At 36.5% G+C, this 25,285-nt stretch overlaps 8 protein-coding genes across 8 annotated transcripts; 5 read left to right on the forward strand and 3 right to left on the reverse strand. All coding sequences in view use genetic code 12, as the record gives it.

Moving 5' to 3' along the window:
* Nucleotides 1-348: 348 nt before the first annotated feature.
* Nucleotides 349-1,308, reverse strand: SPAPADRAFT_53661 (uncharacterized protein; the record flags this gene model as incomplete). Its single annotated transcript, XM_007372742.1, has 1 exon — nt 349-1,308. One exon carries the CDS (start codon nt 1,306-1,308, stop codon nt 349-351), a length of 960 nt encoding a protein of 319 aa, XP_007372804.1.
* Nucleotides 1,309-3,594: 2,286 nt separating this feature from the next.
* On the forward strand, nt 3,595-4,950 carry GST2 (glutathione S-transferase GST2; the record flags this gene model as incomplete). Its single annotated transcript, XM_007372743.1, has 1 exon — nt 3,595-4,950. One exon carries the CDS (start codon nt 4,220-4,222, stop codon nt 4,859-4,861), a length of 642 nt encoding a protein of 213 aa, XP_007372805.1.
* A 2,642-nt stretch (nt 4,951-7,592) lies between these two features.
* Nucleotides 7,593-10,136, forward strand: SPAPADRAFT_131066 (dynamin-related GTPase; the record flags this gene model as incomplete). The annotated part of the gene is made up of 1 exon (XM_007372744.1): nt 7,593-10,136. One exon carries the CDS (start codon nt 7,593-7,595, stop codon nt 10,134-10,136), a length of 2,544 nt encoding a protein of 847 aa, XP_007372806.1.
* On the reverse strand, nt 8,760-13,264 carry NAN1 (Nan1p; the record flags this gene model as incomplete). The annotated part of the gene is made up of 1 exon (XM_007372745.1): nt 8,760-13,264. One exon carries the CDS (start codon nt 11,828-11,830, stop codon nt 10,175-10,177), a length of 1,656 nt encoding a protein of 551 aa, XP_007372807.1.
* Nucleotides 12,903-13,260, forward strand: SPAPADRAFT_58612 (DNA-directed RNA polymerase core subunit; the record flags this gene model as incomplete). Its single annotated transcript, XM_007372746.1, has 1 exon — nt 12,903-13,260. The coding sequence occupies one exon, from the start codon at nt 12,941-12,943 to the stop codon at nt 13,157-13,159; it is 219 nt and encodes a 72-aa protein (XP_007372808.1).
* A 550-nt stretch (nt 13,265-13,814) lies between the features above and the next one.
* SPAPADRAFT_58613 (TauD/TfdA dioxygenase family protein) lies at nt 13,815-15,184 on the reverse strand (the record flags this gene model as incomplete). The annotated part of the gene is made up of 1 exon (XM_007372747.1): nt 13,815-15,184. One exon carries the CDS (start codon nt 15,037-15,039, stop codon nt 13,876-13,878), a length of 1,164 nt encoding a protein of 387 aa, XP_007372809.1.
* A 1,681-nt stretch (nt 15,185-16,865) lies between these two features.
* Nucleotides 16,866-21,835, forward strand: SPAPADRAFT_64526 (uncharacterized protein; the record flags this gene model as incomplete). Its single annotated transcript, XM_007372748.1, has 1 exon — nt 16,866-21,835. The coding sequence occupies one exon, from the start codon at nt 19,330-19,332 to the stop codon at nt 21,796-21,798; it is 2,469 nt and encodes an 822-aa protein (XP_007372810.1).
* A 109-nt stretch (nt 21,836-21,944) lies between these two features.
* On the forward strand, nt 21,945-23,434 carry SPAPADRAFT_58617 (transcription initiation factor IIA large subunit; the record flags this gene model as incomplete). The annotated part of the gene is made up of 1 exon (XM_007372749.1): nt 21,945-23,434. The coding sequence occupies one exon, from the start codon at nt 22,265-22,267 to the stop codon at nt 23,093-23,095; it is 831 nt and encodes a 276-aa protein (XP_007372811.1).
* Between the last annotated feature and the right edge of the window lie 1,851 nt (nt 23,435-25,285).

A 25,285-nucleotide genomic window follows, 5' to 3' on the forward strand; every position in this document is an offset into this window, starting at 1 on the left:
TGTTCTCTTGCTTCTGTTTGCTTGGAGGCTGGTGTTGGTGAAATCCACCATCTCTCACATACCATCCCCAAAATATTACGGAAATAGAGAAAATGCAATTGACAATGGCTAAAATGCGGGGGCTGCATCCGGGCGCATAAAATTTTTTTTTCTTATATCCGGATTATTATTCGAGTGCAATTTATTGGATCAGGCGGGATGCCGAAGCCTACCGGGCTCTGGACAGCAAACTCTACAATAACACAGTCAAACCATAAGACATATTTTTATATATATATAAATAATAATAATAATAATGATAATAATAATAATCATCCAAGTCTAGATATTGAGACCAGCTCTCACCACTTAAGCCTTGAGTTTAGCAATCTTGTCAGCAATAGCCTTGTGGTGAGCTTCTAATTCTTCTTCAATGCTCTTGTGCTTGGCAACAACACTAGCTCTGGTCTTTTGGATTTCTTCTTCCAAAGTCAAGACAATGTCATAGTCTAATCTGTTTTGGACACCCTTGTCACCTAATTCCTTGTCATCAGAAGCAACCTTCTTGAAGTCAACAATGATATCATCCTTGACGGCAAAGACGGAGTCATCCTTGGTGTACTTACAGTCACGGTCGTAGATTTGAGTAATCAAGGTGTGGAATTCTGGGTGAGAAACTCTCCAGTGGATGTGGCCTGGTCTCATTGGGTGTCTGTCCATCATTTGCAACAAGTCACCAGCTGGACCGTCGTAAGGAATTGGGTAAGCAGTTGGTCTTAAACCAATGAAAGCGTATTTACCTTGTTCATCAGCGTAGAAAGTACCTCTCAAGTTGTAATCTGGTTGGTCTGGATCTTGTTGTTCGTATAAACCATTTGGAGCACAGTGCCAAACTTCAATCTTAGCACCAGCTAATGGCTTACCGTTGGTGTCGGTGACAATACCACTGACCCAGGTCTTTTCACCACCGACTTCCTTTTGGATGATGGAACCACCGTATGGGTATTCTGGAGAGTTGTCTCTGTAGAATGGACCAATAATAGCAGAAGAAGTGTGACCAACAGAGTCGGATGCGTGGGTTAAAGTGTCGACTAAAGCTTCTAAACCAACAACATCAGAAACAAGAATACCTTCATTTCTTCTTGCATCGGACATTTGACCGATACGGTTGATGAAGTCAACACCAAACATCCATTCGTCAACAGTGATGTGGTTTTCTCTGGTGAAGTCGTGGATGTGTTGGATCAAAGAAGTGAGGATTCTTCTAGCCTTTGGAGTGGCCTTTGGACCAAAAGAGCTCTTGACGTAATCAGTGAATTCTTGAGACATTTTAAAGCAATAGTAGTAGTTAGATAGTTAGTTAAGGTTGTTGTTTTAAGTGATGATGATGAAAAAGAAAACTGGAAATTTATCGGGAATTTTGTGGAATTTATATATCATTATTTCGGACTAGAGTATACCCCACGGGAATATGAGAAATTCGATGACAATGATTTGTTTAATTTTTCAATTAATAAATTTTTGTTAGATTACTATGTTAATTGCATAAATCCGCGAATTTTGTTAGCGTGCAAGAGAGGGGCATCCCCCCATGAATCTACACAAAACATTCACCGGTCTCACAAAACAGAAGTCGTGTTTTTGATTTATCTCTATTTCCGCACTTTTTCCCCAAAGTCCAAAAAAAAATTTCTTTTATTGTTTCGAACACAATAGCGGATAAACATTTTAGCAGAAAAAAATTTTTTAACTTCTGCATATACTCCACAAAACTCCCACATTCCTTTATCGGAGTTTGCCTAGCCCCTCCGATATAGCGATCCGATAATCTTCCATTCACATACAATCCCACCCGCACTCACACATTGTTTTACAGCCGACTCCCAAACACAATCGGCCTTTACGGTAAACCTTGCCTGATATTTTGATATTTTGATATTTTATAAAAGATACATAAAATATTTTGCTTGCTCTACCTACCTCTTTTGCAAGTCCGCACCCTTACCCCAACCATCGAACCCCACCACAAATGTGTAGATGTATAATGGTACCATCCGCGATCATACGATCAGTTGCAGAGCGGATATGTCAAAAGAGATTTAACGTCAACTTTTGCGGAAATTGAAATAGGTTAACCCAATCAAATTGCTCGTCTTTCCAATCACAACAATCTCTTAACAAACAGATACATTGACGGACAGAATGTGTAGGGGTTTGTTTATGGGCTCATATTTGCTGAAAAAAACTTTCTTCTGACTTGGCAAAGATCCATGTAGGTCATGATGGAGATCTATTTTTGACCTATGAAAATTGCGGATTTGTAAGCAAAGCGTGAAAAATTTCGTCAGAGCCAGAAAGATAAAAAATAACGGAAATTTAAAACCTCCTTTTTGCAATCAATGTCAAGCAAACAGGATTATTCAAAACAGGTAAAACATAAATAATAACACACCTAAAACATACAATAGCTAGCTACAATAGGTGGTTCTTCATTTACAAGGTTGTAAACACGAATATTAGCATGGGTATACTGATACATAGGAACTACCAGAGTGCTTGTCCAATAATAGAAATAGTTGTACTTTATGATTCCCGTTACTTCTGGTAGTCAGAATTTCTACCTCTATGGAAAAAAATGCTGGTTGGAAAACCCAGTACAAGAGATTAAATTGGTGCAAGCACGTCTCTACTAGGAAAACCATGTTTAAAAGTTTAGATTTCTTCACACCAGCTGTGTTACTTGAGCATGGTACTTTACCATAAACAACTATGTCAAATGGACTAGTACAAATATCATCTCAGGCTCACAATGAAGACCAGTCATACTTCAACTAGCATTATAGCAAAGAGTATCAACGACTTGGTTTTATTGAGAACTCAAGGAAGTCTCTATCATCGTCTTGTTCGATGTAGTTACAACAAGTTCAACTTCAGAGAAGATAAATAATGAAACCAATTGGTCAATTGCTAAAGTTTTTGTAAACATATATTCTCCTGATTTAGATATTAACCTACCATCACGGCAAATTAAAGCTTTTTCAACCATGGATAGCCATTGATGTCAGGTTCCTGATTTTCACAAGTAAGGAATGTCTCTTCAGGTTTGAAAAACGGATTCGCAAAAACCTCATTAGGCAACTCCAAAATTTCTTTGATGGCAGGACTGGTTGGTTTATTTTTAAATCAGATAAGAAATGGTTAAATCTCTTAGCAGTAATCTTGACCATGATGTGCCACCCACTGAGAAAATTTTAGAACTTCGCGACATTCAAGAAACCAAGGCATAAGAACCCTTACTGCTATTGGCTGTAAGAACTTTTTTCTTTTGGCTCCTTCATGACTTCTGAACATCCGGGGCTTGACCAAGGAAAATTGGGTTATAAGGAGAGGTAAACTCGTTTACGGGGGAGCAAAAATGACATCCCAAAAATGGTGTACATATTGTTACATCTTTCTAATCCAGGAAATAATAGAAGTATAAATTAGTTTGAAAAACTTGATCAGTATCATTACTTAGGTACTATATTGAATGACAAGCATATAGCTACCGGATCATTTCAAGATGTTCATGTTTGTAGTATTCTCTCCTTTGAATTATTTTGCTTTTTTTTTTTGCAATCATACAACCCAAGCAACCCCAGGATTTAGCCCGTTTACAAGGTGTTGTAGGTTTATTTACTATTTAATTATTAAGATAGTATACATTAAGTAAATTGTAGACATGGTGAATTCTGGTATGTAACAAAAATTGTGATTACTAATACTATGTGGATTGAATGTTTATCTCGGAGTTTACGGAGATATGCCTCTATTTTTTTATTCAATTGCTCCTCTTTTTTTTTTGTAGGTCTGTGGAGTCATAAATCTGCAAGATTTATGATGAATATTATATCTGAATCTATTGTTATTGAGACAAATCGTAAATATTATAAATAAACGATTTTCAGTCTTTTAATTACGATTTAGCTAATATAATTACATTTAATTATAGAAAGATTTAAGGATTCTTGATATCGGCGGCCCCTTTTTTTTAAACCCATGTGTGGCATCGCGCAGCACTCGCCCCAACCCCCCCTCGAATTGACAATTTCGTACACAAATGTGCACTAATTACTAAGCAATTACGATAGTTTCGAAATTTTCAACTACAATGGCTTTTCCTAGACCATATATATATAGCAACAAATAGTCAATTTTTCAGAAAAAAACATTTATTCAATCTTCAATTGATCAATACACAATGTCCCACGCCCTCAAGTTATATTCTTTTCCAACTCCAAATGGGGTCAAGGTTTCTATCTTTTTAGAACTCTTGGGTTTGAAATACGATGCTCAAGCCGTTGATATTCGTACCAACGAACAAAAGCAGGACTGGTTCGTTAAGCTCAATCCAAATGGTAGAATCCCAACTTTGGTTGACTCAAGCACTGGTGTCACCATTTCTCAAACTGGTGCTATTTTGCAATATCTTGCTGACACTTATGATAAGGAACACAAATGGTCTTATCCTCAAGGTACCCCTGAATACTACAAGCAATTGGAATATTTGATTTTCCAAGTTGCTGAAAATGGTCCAATTCAAGGTCAAGCTAACCATTTTGTTGTTTTCGCTCAAGAAAAGATTCCATACGCTATCAACAGATACCTTACTGATGTTAAGCGTATTTATGGAGTTTATGAAGACATTTTGGGTAGAAATGACAAGGGTTTGTATCTTGTTGGTGACCACTATTCTATTGCTGACATTGCCTTGTTCGGTTGGGCTAACTCTTTAAGTAAGTTGGATATTGATATTCACACTTGGCCAAAATTAGGTAAATGGTTTGATGCTCTTAGTGAAATCCCAGGAGTTCAAAAAGGGTTAAAGGTTCCTACATTATAAGTTTATAATAAATAAGTTTATAGCTTTATTATTATTAAAAAAAAAAAAAGAATTAAATTATTAGTTTGATGCAATACCAAATTATTCCCAATATAGCCCATAGTAAAATTACAATTTGTAAACCATTAAAATAAACGCCATATTTTCTTGCTAACTCGAGCAGATTTTCAACTTCTGGTAATAAAGACTTTTCGTAGTTGGAACAGATAAACAAACCTCTATCTATCAAGTAATAATTGGCAAAACTATTTGATAATTTATTTGTATATTCAGTGACACTTACAAACAGCAGTTCATAGTCAGAGTGTGCTGGATTCTTAATTTTCGTTTGCTTTTGTAGTAGCTGATTTAGTTGCGATTTGTATTTTATTCGTACTGGGGAAGGTGAGGACATTCTGGGAAGGTATGGTGGTGGTAGCTTAGGTAACGCCTGCGTATTTTGTGGTAGTGTGCTACTAAAGTCACTTTTATAGTTCAGTGGGAACTGCTTGCTTTCCGAAAACTCCGATACCAAGGGAACATCCTTTATAACTTCATTGTATTGGAAAATCTCCTTCTCCACGACTATGATTTCGTTTGGTCTATGACATTTAGTGGTATTCTTTAGTCTCGCAAACTTGATTTTGATGTTCTTGATTTTCTTAAGTTTATGTTTGATCCTGGTTACGACCAGGATGAGGCGAAAACGACGCGAGTTATTAGATAAGAGAATGCTCCTATCTCCTATGATCTCAGTCATGATGTGCAACCAAGTGGTGGATTGCAACTAATCCTAGTTGGAACCTTTACCAATAAAATCTTAATAGTGCATACAGAAGCAAAACGGGGAAGGATCAAAAAAATAACCCAAGTCTTGGAATCACGTAGTTCAAGTACTTTGAAGCACGAGGAACGATACAAAAAAAGAGATGGTTAATAATTAGTGGAGATTTAAAAAAAAATATGAATTACTAAGAGCTTTTAGTAAAAAGAAACTTAAAATGAGGCCAAAAATGGAATTGATTGTGATTCAATTGTCCCCTCATTATTTAAGAATCATCTGACATCGTTTATTTATCCGCTTTGAGTAATTACGACAAAATTTTTATAGATGTCACTGAAGGCATCCACACGTAACATATCCTAATGCAGATAGTACTCATGGTTTGCTTCAGATCATTCTAGAGAAGGAATGTTTCTTTCTTTTCAATTTAATTATCTGTTCCACTGAGCCGAGCCAGCGATCTAGATATTGTTTGTAGTGAAATTCATCACATGGATTATCTACATTCCGACCAAAAAAAAAGCAAAGAAAAAAGAAGCTTCCTTGGTAACATGGCTTATAAATTATATTTGCGGAAGTATGAAATTCTCACATCTATTCTTGCAGGGCAAAGAACAATCAGTTGCTAAGGGGTCAAGTCGCAACCTTTATGAAATTTGTAGTTGTGTTTGGAGAGGGAAAAAAAAAGATCCTTCATAATCGCTTACATAAGGTGAAACCCGGACTTCGGGATGGAACTCCGCTTTTGATTTTTCTGTAGATCGAAGGTTGTAAGGAGATCTCATTGGTCAAGTTATGTCTTAGGGTGTTGTAAGTAACGGAAAGATAGACAGTTTTTATTGTACCGGCAGAATTCTGTTGAGAATTCAGAAATGAAAATATTTGGAGCTCACAGATATACTTCCACCCTTGCAACCTACAACTTACAATACCGATAGTATTCTCTGTCATACCTAAGGTTACGATGGAAGCTACGTGGCATACAAATTTTTGGATAAATTTGATGTATTTCGTTTGGCTGCAAGGTTGCTTGAAAAAAAAAAATTAAAAAAAAAGAATTCATGTGGTTTTTGCATCCTTAAGATTATTCTTACTGTATAGAAAATAGGACACAAAATCCACTTGGAAAGTTCTCAACATATCTTCTCTAAGTTATTAATATTTATAGTTGGCTAATAAATTCAGATAGTTCGTTTGACATTGATTTTAATTTTTCATATAATTTTTGAAATATTTCGACCCATTTTTATCCAAATATTAAATATGTACTCTCATTCTGTGACGATTTTGAATTTGCCCAAACTTTTCTTAAGATAATTCAAAATATGTAATTTTAAGGTAATAAAACAAGTAATATTCCACTAAGACCTTCTATTTAATGATTTAAAGGCTAGGTTTGTTCCTAAAATTCACCAGTAATCAACGAAAACGGTGGTTGATTGCCGAGAAAAAACTCCTGTTCAAATTAAACCAGGTAAAATTTACGAAAAAAATAGTGCCTTTTTAGCTTAGTGGTAGAGCGTTGCACTTGTAATGCAAAGGTCGCTAGTTCAATTCTGGCAAGAGGCAATTTTTTTTAGTATTTTTGAAACACTAAACCCATAAACCAACCAATTTAATAAAGACATAGACAACATCCGCCATATTTAACGTGGTAAATTCAACTTGTTATAAAAAAAAACACAACTCGCCTTTCCTTTTGTTCAAAATTTAAAAGCTTGTTTTATTTTTCTAGTGGTACCATTATTTTGACAACAAAAAAATTCAAGGGCAAACTCCAGTTTATCAAATCAATCCACTTGTAATACATCCCTTATTTCGTACATCATGTACTCCAGAAGCCTTTTCAATGAGGCGCGACTACTTAGAAATCAACATCTAATAATAAGAGGTCAGGTTCAAGCACGCCATTTTTCATTGTTGCGAGCAGCAGGCCGATCCTCCCCCTTGTCATCTCCTCGTTGGGTAATGAATCTGGCTCGATTCAACTCAAGATTGATTGTCCCTACGCGAAAGTTCGTATTTGCCAAGATACTAGCCCGTGCCGCCAAGGCACCTGCCTATATTGGAGGAAGTGTGCTTGCCGGTGGATCATATGTTGCATACAAGGCAGAACAAGCTTCTAGTTATACCCAAGAAAAATTGTCCCAGATTAAAGACTTTGCTGATGGGTTTTTCGACAAGACAGGCGAGTTCTTGAAAGGTATGGGACGATCTGACAGTGGTGGATCCGGTGGCAATGGTGGTGGTGGTTCTGATGGCAATGGCGGTAATGTCACTACATTAGGTGCTGCCGCCGCCGTTGGATTATCAGCAGAAGACGATGAAGAAGAAGAAGAGGCAGAATTGGAAGAAGAAGAAGACGACGAAGAGTTTGAGAATGATGAAACCCAGAATCATATGTTGAACTTAACTCGCCAGATGATTGAAATTAGAAACTTGTTGTCGTCTATTGACCACGACGGAATTAAATTGCCTTCGATTGTTGTTATTGGATCTCAATCAAGTGGTAAATCTTCAGTATTGGAAAGCATAGTTGGCCAAGAATTCTTACCAAAGGGTTCAAATATGGTCACTAGAAGACCAATTGAGTTGACATTAGTTAACACTCCGGAATCCGCTGCCAATGTTGCCGAATTCCCAGCATTGAAGATGTATAATTTGACTGATTTTGAGCAAGTTCAAAAGATATTGTTTGATTTAAACATGGCTGTTCCTGAGTCAGAAGCTATTTCTAACGACCCAATTCAGGTCACCATCAAGTCGCCCACAGTGCCTGATTTATCATTGGTGGATTTACCGGGTTATATTCAAATTGAAGCCGCTGACCAGCCAACTCAATTGAAAAACAAAATCAGAGATTTGTGTAATCGTTATTTGGAAGCTCCTAACGTCATCTTGGCCATTTCTGCTGCTGATGTCGATTTAGCCAATTCTAGTGCGTTGCGAGCATCTAGAGTAGCCGACCCTCGAGGTGAGCGAACAATCGGGGTGGTTACCAAATTAGATTTGGTTGATCCTGAACAAGCAAGAAAGATATTAACTAACAAGAAGTATCCTTTGAGATTAGGATATGTTGGTGTTATCACCAAAGCTCCCAATGCCATTAAATCTTCGGGTACTTTGTTCTCAAGAAAAAATTTAACTGGGCATCAAGCATTTGTAGCTCAACAAAACTTTGAGTATGGATATTTACGGGAACACAAGGATGATTTCTATCAATGTAATGTAGGAACCAGAAATTTGAGAAGGAAACTTATGAAAGTATTGGAAAGAACTATGGCTGCATCATTAAGACCCACCCATTTAGCTATTCAACTGGAGTTGGAAGAAACTGCATATCAATTCAAGGTTGAATTTAATGATCGTCCTTTGACTCCAGAAATGTATTTGGCTAATAATATAGACATGATAAAGTTGGGAGTTAAGGAATTGAGTCATAACTTTTCCAGACCGGAATTACGAGCATTATTGAAGAATGAATTGGATCAAAAAGTATTGGATTTGTTGGCTGAGAGATATTGGAATAAGCCATTTGATCTTAAGAAGAACTCCAACGTTGAACTTGACTTGCGTGAATTGGCAAAGATTACCAATATAGACGATGACATTTACTGGCACAAGAAGTTAGATTTAACTACGGGATCATTGACTAAGTTGGGTGTTGGTAGATTGTCAACTAATTTAATCACCAATGCTTTATTTACCGAAGTAGAGAATTTAGTGGATAATACCCAATTGAGAAACCACCCAATGGCCAAAGCAGCCGTTAAGGAAGCTGCTAAGAACGTTTTGGGAGCAAAGTATTATTCCACTGCTGATCAAGTGGAAAATTGTATCAAGCCATACAAATATGAAATCGAGTTGGAAGATCGCGAATGGCAAACATCCAAGGAAAATGCCGTGAATTTACTACGTGAGGAAATTAAACAGTGTGATGAAGTGTATCAAAATTTGAAGAATCAAGTTGGTGGAAGAAAATTACAACAGGTTGTTACATATTTGGAAAAATTAAAGCAACTGCAAGAGTCAGATATTGATTTAACCAGTAATGAAACTTTGGGATTCTCACCTACATTGATTCAACGAGGTAAAGATGCAATTTTCCTTAAGGATAGAGCAGCATTATTAAAAATGAGATATTCAATTGTCAAGAATTCAAAAATGTGCAAGAAGAAAGAAGGAAAGTATCAATGTCCGGAAATATTCTTGGATGCAGTTGCATCAAAGATAACATCAACTGCCATCTTATTTTTGAATGTTGAGTTATTGAGCGATTTCTATTATAATTTCCCCCGTGAATTAGACCAACGATTCTTTAATACCATGACTGCGGAAGAAATTGAACGATTTGCCAAAGAGGATCCAAAGATCAAGAAACATATTGAATTACAACAAAGAAAAGACTTGTTGGAAAACGCATTGAGTAAGATTGAAAGTGTATTGGCTATACAAAGGACCACCGAACCCCAAAAGGACGACAAGAAATCATCAATATTTCCTTGGAAGTAAGTAATTTAGGCTAAATATGTATATTTGTATATAAAATTCTATTTAAGAACCTTGACTATACGGTCAAACAATGTTTCAATTTGAACCCCATCGATATTTTGGAATATTGGTTGCACAGTATGAAGATCAATCACTCTAGTATTACCCTCATCAAGATTCTTGTCGGAGACTGGTGCATCAATGGAACCATTTCTATGCGCAACGTTTCTACTAGTGACGATATTGGCAGTAGCACGGGAGTTTGTAAGCATGGCACTTATTTCGTGACTCAAGTCAGTTTCTATTTGGTTGGACAACTCAATGGAAGATGAATGCAAGGTGCCTACTCGAGAATCCAAGTCCACAAACACAAATGAGTTATTCTTGTAGTTACGAATAGATGCAATACCTTGATTATGGGTTTGAACATGGATTGGTTTTAATTGGTTTGGCTTGAACAACAATAACTTGGAATGGACTTTGAACTCGTGGTTATTCTCTTCTTCTATATGATAGTAGTTGAGTGCTAAACATATGATGTTGGCAATTGGATCAATTGCAATGAGGTTCTTACCACCAAGAGTAGTATTCACTTTAGCCACCAAGTCAGTCAATTGTGCAGTTAATAAGTTAAATGAAGTTATTCTAGTTTTGGATAAGATAACGAGATGATTATCCACAATGGAGATAGATCTAATTCTGGAACCAGAAAGTGAAGGAAGTGGGAAGTCTTGGTATGGGATTTCCTCCATAGTCTTGGCGTTAATAGTCTTGATAGAGCATTCAACCGCAAGGAAAATAATTGAACTATCGTCTGACCAACATAAATCAACAGCATCAGAAGATTGAGCACCTAATGGTGCCTTGGATTTCCTCATTGTCCATGCAGTTTGTTGTTGCTTACCAGTACCTTTAATTTGATAAGCTTCCTTGGGAACACTAGGTCTCCAAATTCTCAACCCACCTTTAGAATCAGCAGTCAAGAAAGCTAACCCATTGAAGTATGAAGTTGGTGCAGGGATGATGGATAAGATAGGGTTAGAGTTTCCGTGAGGATCAATGATTTTGGTGGAGAGTTCCCAGGACCCGTTCTTATTCAGCAGGTCATTCTTTGGTTCAACAAATCTCCAGAACTTCAAAGCGTACTGCTTGTCATTCTTGGATAACAAGTTGTCGATTTCAGAATTCAACACTTCGTCAAAAGTACACATCCATTCACCGTCATGTGTGAATGATATTATGGTTACATTTGGATCAATTAATTTGGTTTCTGATCTTACTTTACCGGTGCTTAACACTGGAGCGGCATTTTGAATGAACGCCTGTTCGTTCTTGACTAAATCATATGCTTGAATGGCGGCATTATTGGGGAAGTAAAGGTTTTTGGACTTTGGATGAATTTCAAATTTGCAACTGTAGTCATGCTTGAGTTTAAACTTATCAAAATCAGTTGGTGATTTCAAGTATTTTCTTTTGGTCTTTGACAAGGTTGGTTTAAGCAAATTGAAAAACTTTGGTCTTATGGTGTTTACCGATAATCTGGATATCAAATCAACTGCAGATAAGATTAATACTTCATAGTCGTTACTACCTGATGATAACAACAAGGAAATATAACTATTATCAACACAAATCTTTTCAATACTTCCATTCAATCTAGGCAAGAATTGCTTCTTTTCACTTTCCAACTGCCAAAACACCAATACTTTTTCCATCCCACCACTAATCAAATAGTTATTGTCGGCAGAAAAGCGCAAAGACTTGACTTGGTCAATATGCCATTTTAATAATCGTTGTGGTTTACCAGCGACCAAACCCCCAGAAACAATTTGGATGGTTCCCGAGGATGTACCAAGGGCAACAACATCATCATTGGATACGGCGACCGATGTGACTTGAGATTTGAATGGGAATGGAATAGTTTCCTGGGAAATAATCTCTTGTTCGTTAGTCAATTCATCATTCTTGTATACATTGCTCAAATCAAGTAAAACCACTTCATGTTGACTGTTTATGAACACAACCTTTTTGGAATCGGCCGAAGTTGCAAATTCAATACAGTTGGGGATTTCTGCCAATGTAGTAATAGTTTCAGAATTTCTATCAAAATAGTTTATGTATCGAGTATGGGGAGATCCAAAACTTCCACCACTGGCAGATCTTCTCTTATCTTTCTTACCACTAATGTAGACAAATGACAAGTGTCTGGCTGAGATAATAGACAAGATAGGTAACGAAGTTTCGATCTTGACGCTTGATATTATAGCTCCTCCTTTGTCACTGACTTTATCCTTCCAATTAATAGTAATCAATTCACCACTGGCTTTAAACAACAACAAGTGATTAGGGTTAGTGACGTCAATCTTGGCATCTACTAAATCAACAAGGTCCAAGTCAATAGTACGAATACATTGTCGAGTGGATATGAAGTAAACTCGGATTTGGTGAGTTAATGTAACAATGTTGTAACGACCATCTTGGGAAAAGATGGATGCACCTGTGGTTGAATGACGTAAATTAAGTGGCTCACCACCTGTGGCCATAGACAATGTCCAATCAGATACCGAGGTAGCAGTATCGACAGCAGCTGTAGGCATGTTTGTTGTTGGTAGATCTAACTGGTTAGTTGGTAGTTTAGTGAAAATTGGATATATATTGCTAAAAAAAAATTAGAAAACGACCGATGAGCAGCGCACATGACAAAAAGTCACATGACCGAACTTTTTCCTAAAAATTTTCCTCATAGGAAAAATGCAGCTTTCTGAAACAGAAGATGTATTACCTCATCATCCTTCTTCTTAGATACACACACATATATACACATAATGATTATTCCAGTCCGTTGTTTTTCATGTGGTAAAGTTGTTGGTGATAAATGGGAAACCTATTTAGAATATTTACAAGATGAAGCCATGACTGAAGGTGATGCATTGGACAAGTTGAAGTTGAAGAGATATTGTTGTAGAAGAATGGTATTGACCCATGTTGATTTGATTGAGAAATTCTTACGTTATAATCCTTTGGAAAAGAAGGAAATAAGTTAAAGTGGAACATTAAACTCGTCATTCATTTCCTCATCCCACCACCTTTTGTATTTTTAGAAACCAGGTCTTTTTTAATAGTGAAATATATATATACGTCATAGAAAATCGAACATGTGGCAAAAACAAACAGGCGATTTTACTTGTTTCAACATATATATGTGGCAAAAGCTGAAGATGTTGATATATTGTACGATATCACTGTTTTTTGTAGATTTAACACTGGAGCCTAGGTATCACAAAGATGTTTTTCACTGCTACGAGAAAATAAAGGCCAACCTTGAGAAAGGGGAAAATAATGCAATTTGCAAAATCCCTCAACTTGATGTTTGCTTTTTGTAGTGTGCTGGCGGAGATTGTTAAAGTGTAGAAACGAATCCACAGTGTAGAAGTAAAAGTGACAACGACAAAATTCAGAAGGTATATTTTAAGTTTTGATCGCTCTTCTATCTAAAGTGTGTTTACCGAACGGATATCTGGATATTAATGTCTTACAATGTTGAAAGATAATGGTGTTACAACAGTGGTTCTTTTTCACTTTTAAATTCGAGTTACAGAATTATCTGAAGTAGAGCAAAACAACAAAGGAGAACCAGAAGGAAATATTTTACAAATATACAACTTCAGCTGAAATTGGATCTACATTTAATTATACTTCAAAAGTTTCAAAACATATATTTTACTTATAAACTCTAACTGTAATATCAAACCACAGAAAATTAAGCCAATTTCAAATCACTTAATTTGTTTCCTAAGTATTCAGGACCTTCGAAAAGATGGTTTTCATCAGGTTTGTTTAAATCCTTAAGATTATGAACTGGACGTTCACCTTGAGCAGAAGATCTAGCAATCAATCTAGATTCGGTGGTATCGAAATCTAAAATAGCAGAGTGGTTGACGACTCTGTTGTCGAAAACGACAACGGTGTCCTTTTCCCAGTTAGCTCTGATTTGGAGATCATGGGCCTTGGCAACGTGGTCAAACAAGAAGTTAAGAAGAGCTTCGGATTCTTCAACCTTTAAACCTTCAATTCTTCTGGTGAAACCCTTGTTAACAAACAAGACCTTCTTACCTAATGGAGTGGTTCTAACAATTGGGTGAACGTTTTCAACTGGATCTCTTCTGACAACACCACCCTTAACAAGGGAGAAGTTGGCTTGTTCAACAGCACTGTGGACAGCATTCAAGTTTTCCAAGATATCCTTGAACTTTGGAGATAAACGGTTGTAGGCTTCAGCACTGTCAGCAAAAACAGTGTCACCACCTCCACCAGCTGGAAGGTTGGTAACAGTAAGGAAAGAAAGAGCAGTTGGTTGCAATTCATAAGAAACATCAGAATGGAAACCGACCAAGTTAGTCTTAGTAGAAAATGGATCTTCCTTGGTGTCACCAGATAAAATAACGTGAATGTTGGCAACATCCTTTGGACGACCTGAAGTTGGGTGGATGTGTGGGTTACCAAAGTACTTGACATAATCAACAAAGTGTTGTGGACCCTTGGAGACAAAATCTTGGTCTCTGAAGACAAGAACACCTCTTTGATGAGCAAGCAAAGCTAATTCATCTCTACCAGCATCGTTCAATTGAGATAATTGAACACCCTTAATTTCAGTACCTAACTTTGGAGAAATGTTCTTGGTTTCAGCATTAGCCAACAAGTTTGGGAAACTTGGGTTAGCTCTAAGAGCTGGGTCATGGTATTCATGAAACTTGTATGGTTCATAGTGTTCTTCCTTGTTCCAGGTTGGTAAGAAATCTTCAACGTCCTTGTTAATCTTAGCACGAGATTCAGGAGCAACGACAACGTTACCTTTAGCATCGGTTTCAAGCTTGCTTCCTCCGAAAAGGGCTCTTGGATATTTATTGTAAACAGCTGGGGCCATCTTGTGTGATTTATAAGATTTGATCTTAATAGGAAGAAGAGAATTAGCCAGTCGAAAGAAAAGGAATTACAACTGTATTTATAGTATTTCACTTCCAAGCCATAATAACAGTCTAGTCGGTAATATGAGTAAGTGTTCACCCTTTCCACACCCCTCCCCACACCATATTGTTGCAATTTCTACTGGAAAAAGCATCAAAGTGTGGCTGCGAAAAAAAATCCACCACACAAAAAACGAAATCGTGCGCAATTTGACTCCGAGCGAGATTTCCAAAAACGGTAACTATAATTAAAAAACCACCGATGCTCAACGGACGATAAACTCTATCGGGTCAATAAATTCCTATGGACCTTATCGGATTAGTAATGATTTCGCAATCGTGGCTCGCTTGTTTTTTTTTGCAACATTAGTCCCCCATAATCAGTCATAATGGCTTACGGAACACCTGGATCGTTCATTTCACATATCGACTGTATAGTTTACAACGGTTTTAGACGGAGTTAATACGCCACAACCTGATCTATAGTGTGGAGTGAATGATTTTTTTTTCTATAAATACACCTAGAACATAACAATAGCCACTGTGAGTCATAAATCATTCGATTTTGTTAATTTTTCAAGTGGCTATGCCATAATGCTAGTTGTGGACTTTAATGCCCCACCCCTACCTCCCCCAAAACCAAAAAAAATTTGGCAAGAATTAGGAAAACATCTAGAAATAGTATCATATGGATCATGGAATGTCAGAATTCCCAATGTTTTAGAAATATTACTTTAGGTATTTGTCAATGAGAACTGTCAGAGGTCGAGTTTTTTTTTTTTGGAACAAGCCCAACATCGCCCCATTCAAAGGATTAGTGTACCATAGTGACGTGAAAAGAATATGTGATCACCAGTTCTTACATGATTTGAAACAATTCCATATCTGAATTTCAGAAATGTAAACAGTTTCAAGGAAAGTCATTATTGGACTGACAACAAAGTTAGTGCCGAGAGAAATTAGCCTAACAATTAACATTTAATGGCTGCATGACAATTTAGAAAGCTCACAGAAATTCCTTGGTGTAGGGATTCCATTGCTATTTCTATATTTGGACGCTTTATTGACAAATTGATATAAAGAATTGTTATTGTTTTGATTCCAGTGATTTGAAAACTTTGGACCATCGTCTTATAGGTCATGACATCACATTCTACCATTGAACTTAGACACGAAATTCTCTCAAAACATATTCCATCCTCGTACTTTCTAACCCGAACCAAGATGACAATAATTTGTTGGAGAAACCATTGTGATTAACCCTATCTGCGTTTCTTTTTCTTGACCTTTACTGGCGCAGTTCTTATTGTGTCGAGCCGAGATGTAACTACTAATTTTAACTGGCACCACGTGATGCTAGCGGTTGTTTAATAAATTTAACCTGTTTCAGATACAAATGATGCATTCAATTTCTGCATTGTTGTACCCCCTTTTTAGATACGACAATAAAAATTATGTCACTATGCATTGCCTCGTTACCACCATAATTAAAACTTAGACATTTTAGACGTTGTACCCTGAGACGCGCGTCAAAATTATTTTTTTGTTTTAGAGCAACTCCTTTCGATCGTCAAAATAAAAACAAAAATATTGCTTAACATCCATACTGCAATAGTTCCAATTGCCGCAAAATTAAATGTTCTCTGGGTGGTTCCGATCTGGTGAATTATTCTGAAACACATTCCTACGAGAAACAAAGAAGTTTAAGATACGCTGCGCTTGGGGATGCATTATATAATTAGAACAAATTATCGCCAATAAAAATTTTGGACCCGTTTTTATCTTTACCATCACCTTAAGTCTAAAGAAGTTCAACTACTTTGCGTTTTTATTAATCGCGTCCGTTCCTTACTTTAAAACACCTCCACTGTTTGACTTTTTTACACTATGCGTTCGTTTTATTTGCTACTATTGGCTTCGACTGCAGTCAATGCCGCCCCATTTAACTTTCCTTTCATGAAAAGAGACGATTCGTCCTCAACAGAGTTGGTTTCAACTTCTGCAGGGCAATCATCATCAAGTGTTCTTATTGCAGAACCAACCGTTTCACCAGCAGGAAAAATAGAGGCTCTGAAACAGCCTATTTCCACATCAACAGCACTTCAAGCTCCATTAGCCACTAACGGAACTTCGAGTGTTGCAACTGAGCCAGCATCAACTGGATTGTTCATGAATGATCTCCTCGAATCAACTGAATTCTCATCCAGTGCTGAAACTGATCCTGTATCAACCGTGTTACCTTCAACTGAAACTGTGTCATCATCAACAGATTTATCTTCTGAAGAGCTGTTTGTTGTTCCATCTTCAACAGATTTATCTTCTGCTGAACTGACTGATGCAATTACCACTTCCGCACCTCCAGCTGTAGAGGGACTTTTAGAGAATGACTCCTCTGCCACTGAACCAGAATCAAGTGAATTGACTTCAACTGGTGCCATGGAATCTTCCTCAAGTAGTGCTGACCCCGTATCTTCTGTCGATCCAAGTGCAGAAGCAGTTCCACTGACATTCACAGAAACTATCACAAGTTCTGATGAAAGCACTTCTTCTGTCGTTACTGTATCCAGTGTGACTTCCTCAGACACCCCAGCTGTGACACCAAAAGCCAAAGAGGTCAAAAAAGACCCCAAGCCAACAACTTCAGATCCTCCAGCTACTACTACATCTGCTACTTCAGAAGTAGCTGAAACTTCCGAAGATCAAACCACCACATATACCATTACTAAGTTTATCACCGTTACTGCTCCAGATGGTTCTGTTAGAGTTCTTACTGAAGATGATCCAGTTACATCTACAGTTGCTGAAGCTACTAGCTCTGATAGTGCTGATCCTAGTCCTGTTGCTCAAGATAATTCAAGCAAGGCTTCTTCCAAAGCTGTTAAACCAGCTAAAACTTCTTCTAAGGCTGGCAAATCAGCCTTATCTTCCTCATCCGATATCCCCTACTGTATCCCAACCACAGTTACAGTTACAGTTACTGCTTCTTCATCAGCAGCAGCAGCATCATCATCATCATCAGATCCAATGACTTCTGTTATTACAACTAGTTCAGTCGTTACTTCATCATACCCTATTTCTGCCGAGTTTACTTTAAATGAAGATTCAACAACCACAGTAACCACCTGGGTTGCAGTAACTTCAACGATGCAAGGAACAACAACCATCACTCAATCTTCATCCCAAACTCCAACTTCTTCTGTTCAAAATGATGATACTCCTAGTGCTGAAGCTGTACCTAGCTCTTCATCTGTTGTTCCAGTTTCTAAATCCTCAAGTTCAACTAAGGATAACGAATCTTCAACTGCCACCACCGAAATTGCCACATCATCAAGTGCAACGTCTGAAGATCCATCTACTACAACAAAGAGCGAATCACTCGCCAACTCAATATTCGCAGATCCAATTTCTACGCCAGAGACTTCTGAAACATCAATTGTAAATGAAACTTCTGATGCTCCAGCTACTACGACCGATATCGATGAAACTTCTACTGCAAATGCAACTACTGATAATGTCGCAACTACCAGTGAAGCCGCAGAATCATCTATTGCTGAGGTTACTACTGATAGTCCAACTCCAACCACAGATGCCACTGAATCACCAACCACTAATGTAACTACTGAAAATCTGGTCCCTACTACCGAAGTTGCTGAATCTCAATCTCCAATTGAGATGGCGGAGGCTCCAATCGCCACCACTAGCGCTGCTGAAACCTCCGTTGCAAATGTGTCAACTGAGAATCCAGCACCTACCACAGCTGCTGCCACTACCGAATCAGCAGCAGAACCTACAACGGAAATAGAATCGTCTACTGATGACTACACTCAATCCCTGGGTCTGAGTTCCATTGCTGCCACTACAACTGTAGTTTGATTGACGTTCCAATGGTAAGATTTATTTAGATAGTTTACGTTTATGATTAGTTATTTATTTCGGTTATTTAGTATCAATGTTTTTTTTTTATATACCTCCCTTTAACATATTCACTTACGTAGTATTGTTCTCACATTCTGTAACAATACACACACCACCGTGAAAACAAACACACGAGAAAATTCTCTAGTTTAAAAAAAAAGCAACACCCTCCCCCTCGAAATTACCACTGGTTGATTTTGTGGACTATTTCAAATTTTTTATTTTCGTATACGCGTCTCATCCATTTTTACCACAACACCCAATTTGTTCGTCTGTTTATTTCTACAAAATTTCCATAAACATCACCCACGGTTTGCTCCTTTATTCCACTGAAAATGACAACTCCTATAATATCACCATCTAGGAAACATACCCATCATACAAAACATATCATTGACGAAACCTTATCGCCAGTAAAGATCAACCTCAAGCCCGTGGAAACGCCTCCAATCCGCAACCCCAGCAAAAACGATGTTGTCCTAATCCAGCATCCACACGGTCTTCATGCTAAACACGAAGCACGCAGAAACACATTTGGACACAAGAGACGATCGTTAGTTAATACACCATTGATTGATGTTAAATCCAGGAGAGACCCCATGACCAGTCCATATGTTAACCAGGGCATAAGTAACTTGGATAGCATCAAACGATCCAAGCTTCTTTTAGATAGCCAATTTGAAAAGTTGGGAAAAGAAAATAGACAACCTAAGCATTTAGGAGGTGAGGAAGGAGACGACGAAGACAACGAAGATGAAGCCGAAGCTCTAAGTTCACCAATCAAGCGTCCTCTGAAACACAAGGACGAACCATTGAGGAAAATAGCAAAGCTTGTAACTAGTGCTGAGAGTGAGGTGATTGAACAAGGTGATGATGACAACAACAACAACAACAACAATGATGACGACGACGACGACGTTATTTTAGATGATCTAGTAGAAAGATTTTCGAAACCAGCATCTAGCCACGAAGAAACTTCAAGCCCACTTGTTATTGACTCTTCTGATAATGAAGAACTCGAGACGGATAAACCGGCTGATACCAAACTCCATGCTTTTGATCATACTCAGCTCAATAAAATCATACAAGACCATGTACATATTGATTATGTTACTCCACAAAGATACACCGAGCCTGTAGCCAAGAGTCCAGGCACTAACCAGATCTCCAGAATTAATGGCAATTTAGATTTAAAAAATAAAGAAGAAATTGACAAATCATTGGATAGTACCAGCCCATTGAAACAGAAACAGCTTGACGAGAATGTTGACTATTATGACGACGAAACTATCCACCGTTTAGAAAATGAACCAACTATCAATTTCTTAATGTCACCTAATTCCAGGCCGTTATTTTCCATTGAACAAATGAACAAGATACAACAAGAGAATAGTAAACGTAATGAGGAGTTAATCCAGGACATAAAGACCCGTGATGACACTATTCAGCTTTTAAGTGAACAAGTGAATAAGTTACAGGGTAACTTGGTTGAACACCAACACCAATTGCGCGAATTAAAGAAAACAAATGGTGAATTGGTGAATATCGAACGAGTTCTATCTATCCAATTGAAGCACAATGAACGCGAATTAGCTTCTTTAACTAAAAGCTTCAAGATTAAAGAAAGTTCTGTATTTCAATTATCACAAGAGTTGTCAAGAAAACTGAATGAGTTAACACAAGTGGAATCACAATTTACAGATTTGACCAACAAAGTTGAGGAAATTCAACATTTAAAAGATGATTTGATTGAAATGAATGATTTGAATGAAAAATATGCCAATCAAATTGATAGCTTGATTAAAGAAAGAAACGAAATTCAAACTCAAAATGACGACTTACAAGGGAAACTTGAGACTGAATCGTCGGAATGGAAAGATAAATACGAACAATTGAATCAAACCTATCAAGAATTAAAAGATACTAATGATGAATTGAGGAACCAATTAGATGATGTATCGACCGATCTCAGCGAGGCCAATGGTAAAAATGAGGATTTGAAGACCCATCTTTTGAAGTTTGAAACTGAAGTTGAACAATTAACAACTACAAATGAACAATTGACAATGGAAAAAGAAAAATTAACAGCAGCAAATCAAGAGAACGAAAAGTTGATAAAGGAATACGACGAGATCACCAATAATCGAATTGCAGACCTAGAACAAGAACTTGAAGAAACCAGACAGAAGGAGGAACGAGAAAAGGAGAATTCAATCCAATTAGGAGCGCAACTTGAGGAATTCAAACAACTTAATAAAAAGCTCGAGTTTAAAATTGAAGATTTAGATTCAGAAGCTGCTTTGTTGAAAGAGGAAATAACCCGTCTTGAAACCCTAGTTAAAGACAAGACTGCGCTTGTTGAAGAAAAAGATCAAATCATTTCTGATGACATGATCAAGTTAAACGAATTGGTACAAGCTGTAACCGAATCAAGAGAACATAATAACGAAGAAGTCGAGGATTTGCATAAGCAAATTGAAACTCTTTCCCGGGACCATGCCAAGGAAATACAAAGACTTCAAGAAAAACTTGAAACGTCTCAAGCAGAAGCAGATCAAGAATTCAATCGTCTTGCCCAATATTTACATCATGAATATTCTGAAAAACATGCAAAGAAATTGGGTGAAGTTAAAGTTCATTTTGAACGAGAACGAGATGGTCTAATTCGCGATAAAAAGGCAGCTGAAAGAGAAGCGGAGTTGTTAAAGAGAAAAGTCAATCACATGACCAGCGAAATGAAGAAAATGACTGAAATTTATGAAAGTCAAACATCCGGATCACGACATAGAAGTCCTAATAAGTAGTGTTTTAGATAGCTAGAATATATTAATATGTTTGTAACCGGGTAATACTTTCACGTGACCTATTTTTTTGCTTTCTCAATTCTTTCCTGAAAGAGCAAACCGAAATTCAAAAACACTTGACAAAAAAAAAAACCCTTTGATTATTAAGACAAGGTGGGCAGTAGAACACAAAGGTCGAATCGTACTCCAGTATATCCTATCTGTTCTTTTCATTTTCATTTTCATTTTCATTTTCACATTAGAATCATAATTTGTTGCTAGTGGAAAAAGTATTTGTGATTGTTGATTTTTATTTCCTCATATCCAGTTCGAAGTTGTAATATATAAAAGCGAAAGGGTTAAACGTACAACATCAAACCAAATTAATTATAGAATCTAATAGAGCTTTTTTTTTAAAAAAAAAATATTATCCAACAGGAAGATACAAAAAAGATACATTACATAAACAGAAAATAATATATCAAGAATGTCAAACGCAGAAGCTAGTAAGTTATACGAAACAATCATTGAAGACGTGATCAATGATTCAAGGCAAGATTTTGAAAACAATGCTATTGATGAATCTACATTACAAGAATTGAGAAAAATATGGTGTGAGAAATTAAGTCAAACAGGGGTGGCTAAATTTTCATGGGATGAAGAATATGAAGAACACCATGATGAAGATCACCAAGATGATGTTCAACTGAATACCAATGGTACTGCCAGCAATAACGTCCTTGATGGTCTTGGAAATGTTTCTGATTTGGGAGATGTTCCTACTACTACTGATATTGCCAACAATGGCTCAGAATTGGAGTTGCCAGATGTTCAATTATCGTACAATACAACGACCAGTATGGGCATTGAATTGCCAGTAATGTCAAAGAAAGAAGAGGACGACTCAGGATTGATTCTTCCAAGAATAAATCAAGCTGATGGTACATTTGAATTCACGATATATACAGATTCTGCTGATAAGTTTATAAATACTTTAAAAAAGAAAAACAAAAAGACCAAAATACCACAAGTCGATGGTGACATTGGTGAAGACGTTGACCTTGGTAATGATGACGATGATGATGATGGGGACATGTTTAACGATTCTGATGATATCAATTCGGATTTAGATGATGAATTTGACAGTGAAAGATCCGACGAAGAAGATGGAGACCAAGAAGGTCAAATCATGTTATGTCTCTATGATAAAGTTCAACGTATCAAAAACAAATGGAAATCTAACTTGAAGGAAGGTATTGCCAACATAGATGGTAAGGATTATGTATTCCATAAAGCTACAGGTGAGAGTGAATGGTAACTACACAGTAACTTATCCATTTAAAGTATTTACAAAGTTTGTAATGTAATAAAATTATGTATATTTATGACAGTCTATGTATAAATAGGGGAGAAAGGTATGTTTAAACTATATTTCCTTTCATCTTTCCCTTGCTTCTGAAATTATTTCTTCTCTTCTTTTAATTCAGGATATTTCTTATAGAATTCCTTCTTTTTCTTTCTGTTTCTAATTGCTCTAGCAAGCATAGCACCTAAACCAGCGGTGGAGTTTCTTGGTATATCGTTGTAATCATCCAACATTATGTAGCGAATATTCTAAAGTTAAATTTGTAATAATAGTTATTTAAAATTGTTTGATGAAAAAGAAATAACAATTTAGATATCCAAGGGTGGAATCACAGTATTTATATATGTTATTGCATCCACTAAAACACAGCCCTCATTGCAAGTAATGATATCATTGTAGTTACAGATCGTGACCGAGGGGTCATTTCGTGGGGGAGGGGAGGGGGGGGGATCCTTGGAATCATACGTTGAAGGTTTATACAATAATAAAAATAAAATATTTTTTTATGCGCGGACGATTACATGCATAATCCGAAGATGTTCTTTGGGTACAAATTCCTTAGTGACATCATGGATTTTGCAATATCCCGTAATCATGGTGTGTCATGTGGACCACTTTATTGAATCCTCATGGTATACATCAAGAACATTCTAGAACATTCACAAATTTAATTTGTATTTGTACTGTCACCATCCTTACAGAACATTAGATAATTTGTACATTCTATTAGTTTGGTCATTATAAACATGTATTAAGTATTACTCTAAACTACATAATTACGCATCTATGTTTCTTTGCATCATCTTCAACGACCAAATCTGGTCTTTCCTTTTTAAGTTTCTTAAGTTCTTTATGCTGCCTGATTTTTCTTGCAGCCATTGCACCTAATGAACCAGCGGGACTTCGTGGGACTCCTGACATTTTGTATTTTATTGTATAATTATAAATTTGAAATTGATAATAGTGTTTTAAAATTTAAATTAGAAAACGAAATGATTATTCTACCCGTTTTATAATCGCTTGTAGGTTTTATTTTTGATGATCATTCTGCCAGTAATTCCATAACGAATTTTTTTCCCGAGTAACTGCTGTGGCTGTGCATATAAATTTAGTGTGATCGGAATTATGATCTCATTCCTGCATGGAAAGTTATTCTGTACATGATCAAATTTCTTCGAAAAATGACACAATACAATATATTGACTGAACCGAAAAAAAAGCTAAATAAACCAACTGATCTTTGGTGATCAATATAATTAAAATTATAATTAATAATATTTTATATTTGTTAGGGATACGGAAATTTCATTGCCTAGACTTTTACTTCGATTTGTAAAAATGAAATCCGCGTCAGAATTCCATTCAAAAACAATTCTTGGTTAGCTCTAAAAATAAATTCTACAATGAGTTCATCATGCAATGCTTAGTTTTTTTGATACTAAATAAAGATTTCATTATTATCTCGTATTTGTAAGGTGTAATTTACATATTCGTGTTGTGCCACCTTTCTATTTCCAGAATTTGTTTTTTGTTTTTTTTTTTGCACCCAAAAAATTCTCTAGCTCAAATCACTTGAAAAACATTTAACATTCATATATCCACGTTAATAATAAACAGACAGAAGAAAAATTACTAGGTTATTCTTGGTTGAAATGTTTAGATTATTATTGGGTAAATTCCTGGGAAACCACTCGCAACCAAACATACAACCAAGTCTTGGCTATTTTTAGTACTTCTCGTCCACTGCTTTCTAAAATTTGTATCAAAGATGACCCCTGCCTCCTAAAGTGCTTACTCATTAGAGCTGATTAGACATTACTCCTTTTGTTGTATTGATTGCACAATATTTATCCAATACTAGAAAATTCTATCCAAACAACTTGTTTTCAAAATGTAAATAACACGGAATGGTAGGATACACGTTTTTTTTCTTGGGTTCATGTCTTGGAAAATATCATTTTCTGATCAAATCCAAGATATAGATTACACTAGGTTTTCATTTGAGATTTCACACAGGGTATATAATACTGATTATAACTTTCATAAATATTATAAAACATTATAGCGGTGCATTTAAACTAATAGATAAACCATTTTTTAAAAAAAAGGAAATCTAAAAGATCCTATCACAGGGATTATATT

The sequence above is a fragment of the Spathaspora passalidarum genome, assembly GCF_000223485.1.
Source record: "Spathaspora passalidarum NRRL Y-27907 unplaced genomic scaffold SPAPAscaffold_1, whole genome shotgun sequence".
Taxonomy (NCBI): domain Eukaryota; kingdom Fungi; phylum Ascomycota; class Pichiomycetes; order Serinales; family Debaryomycetaceae; genus Spathaspora; species Spathaspora passalidarum.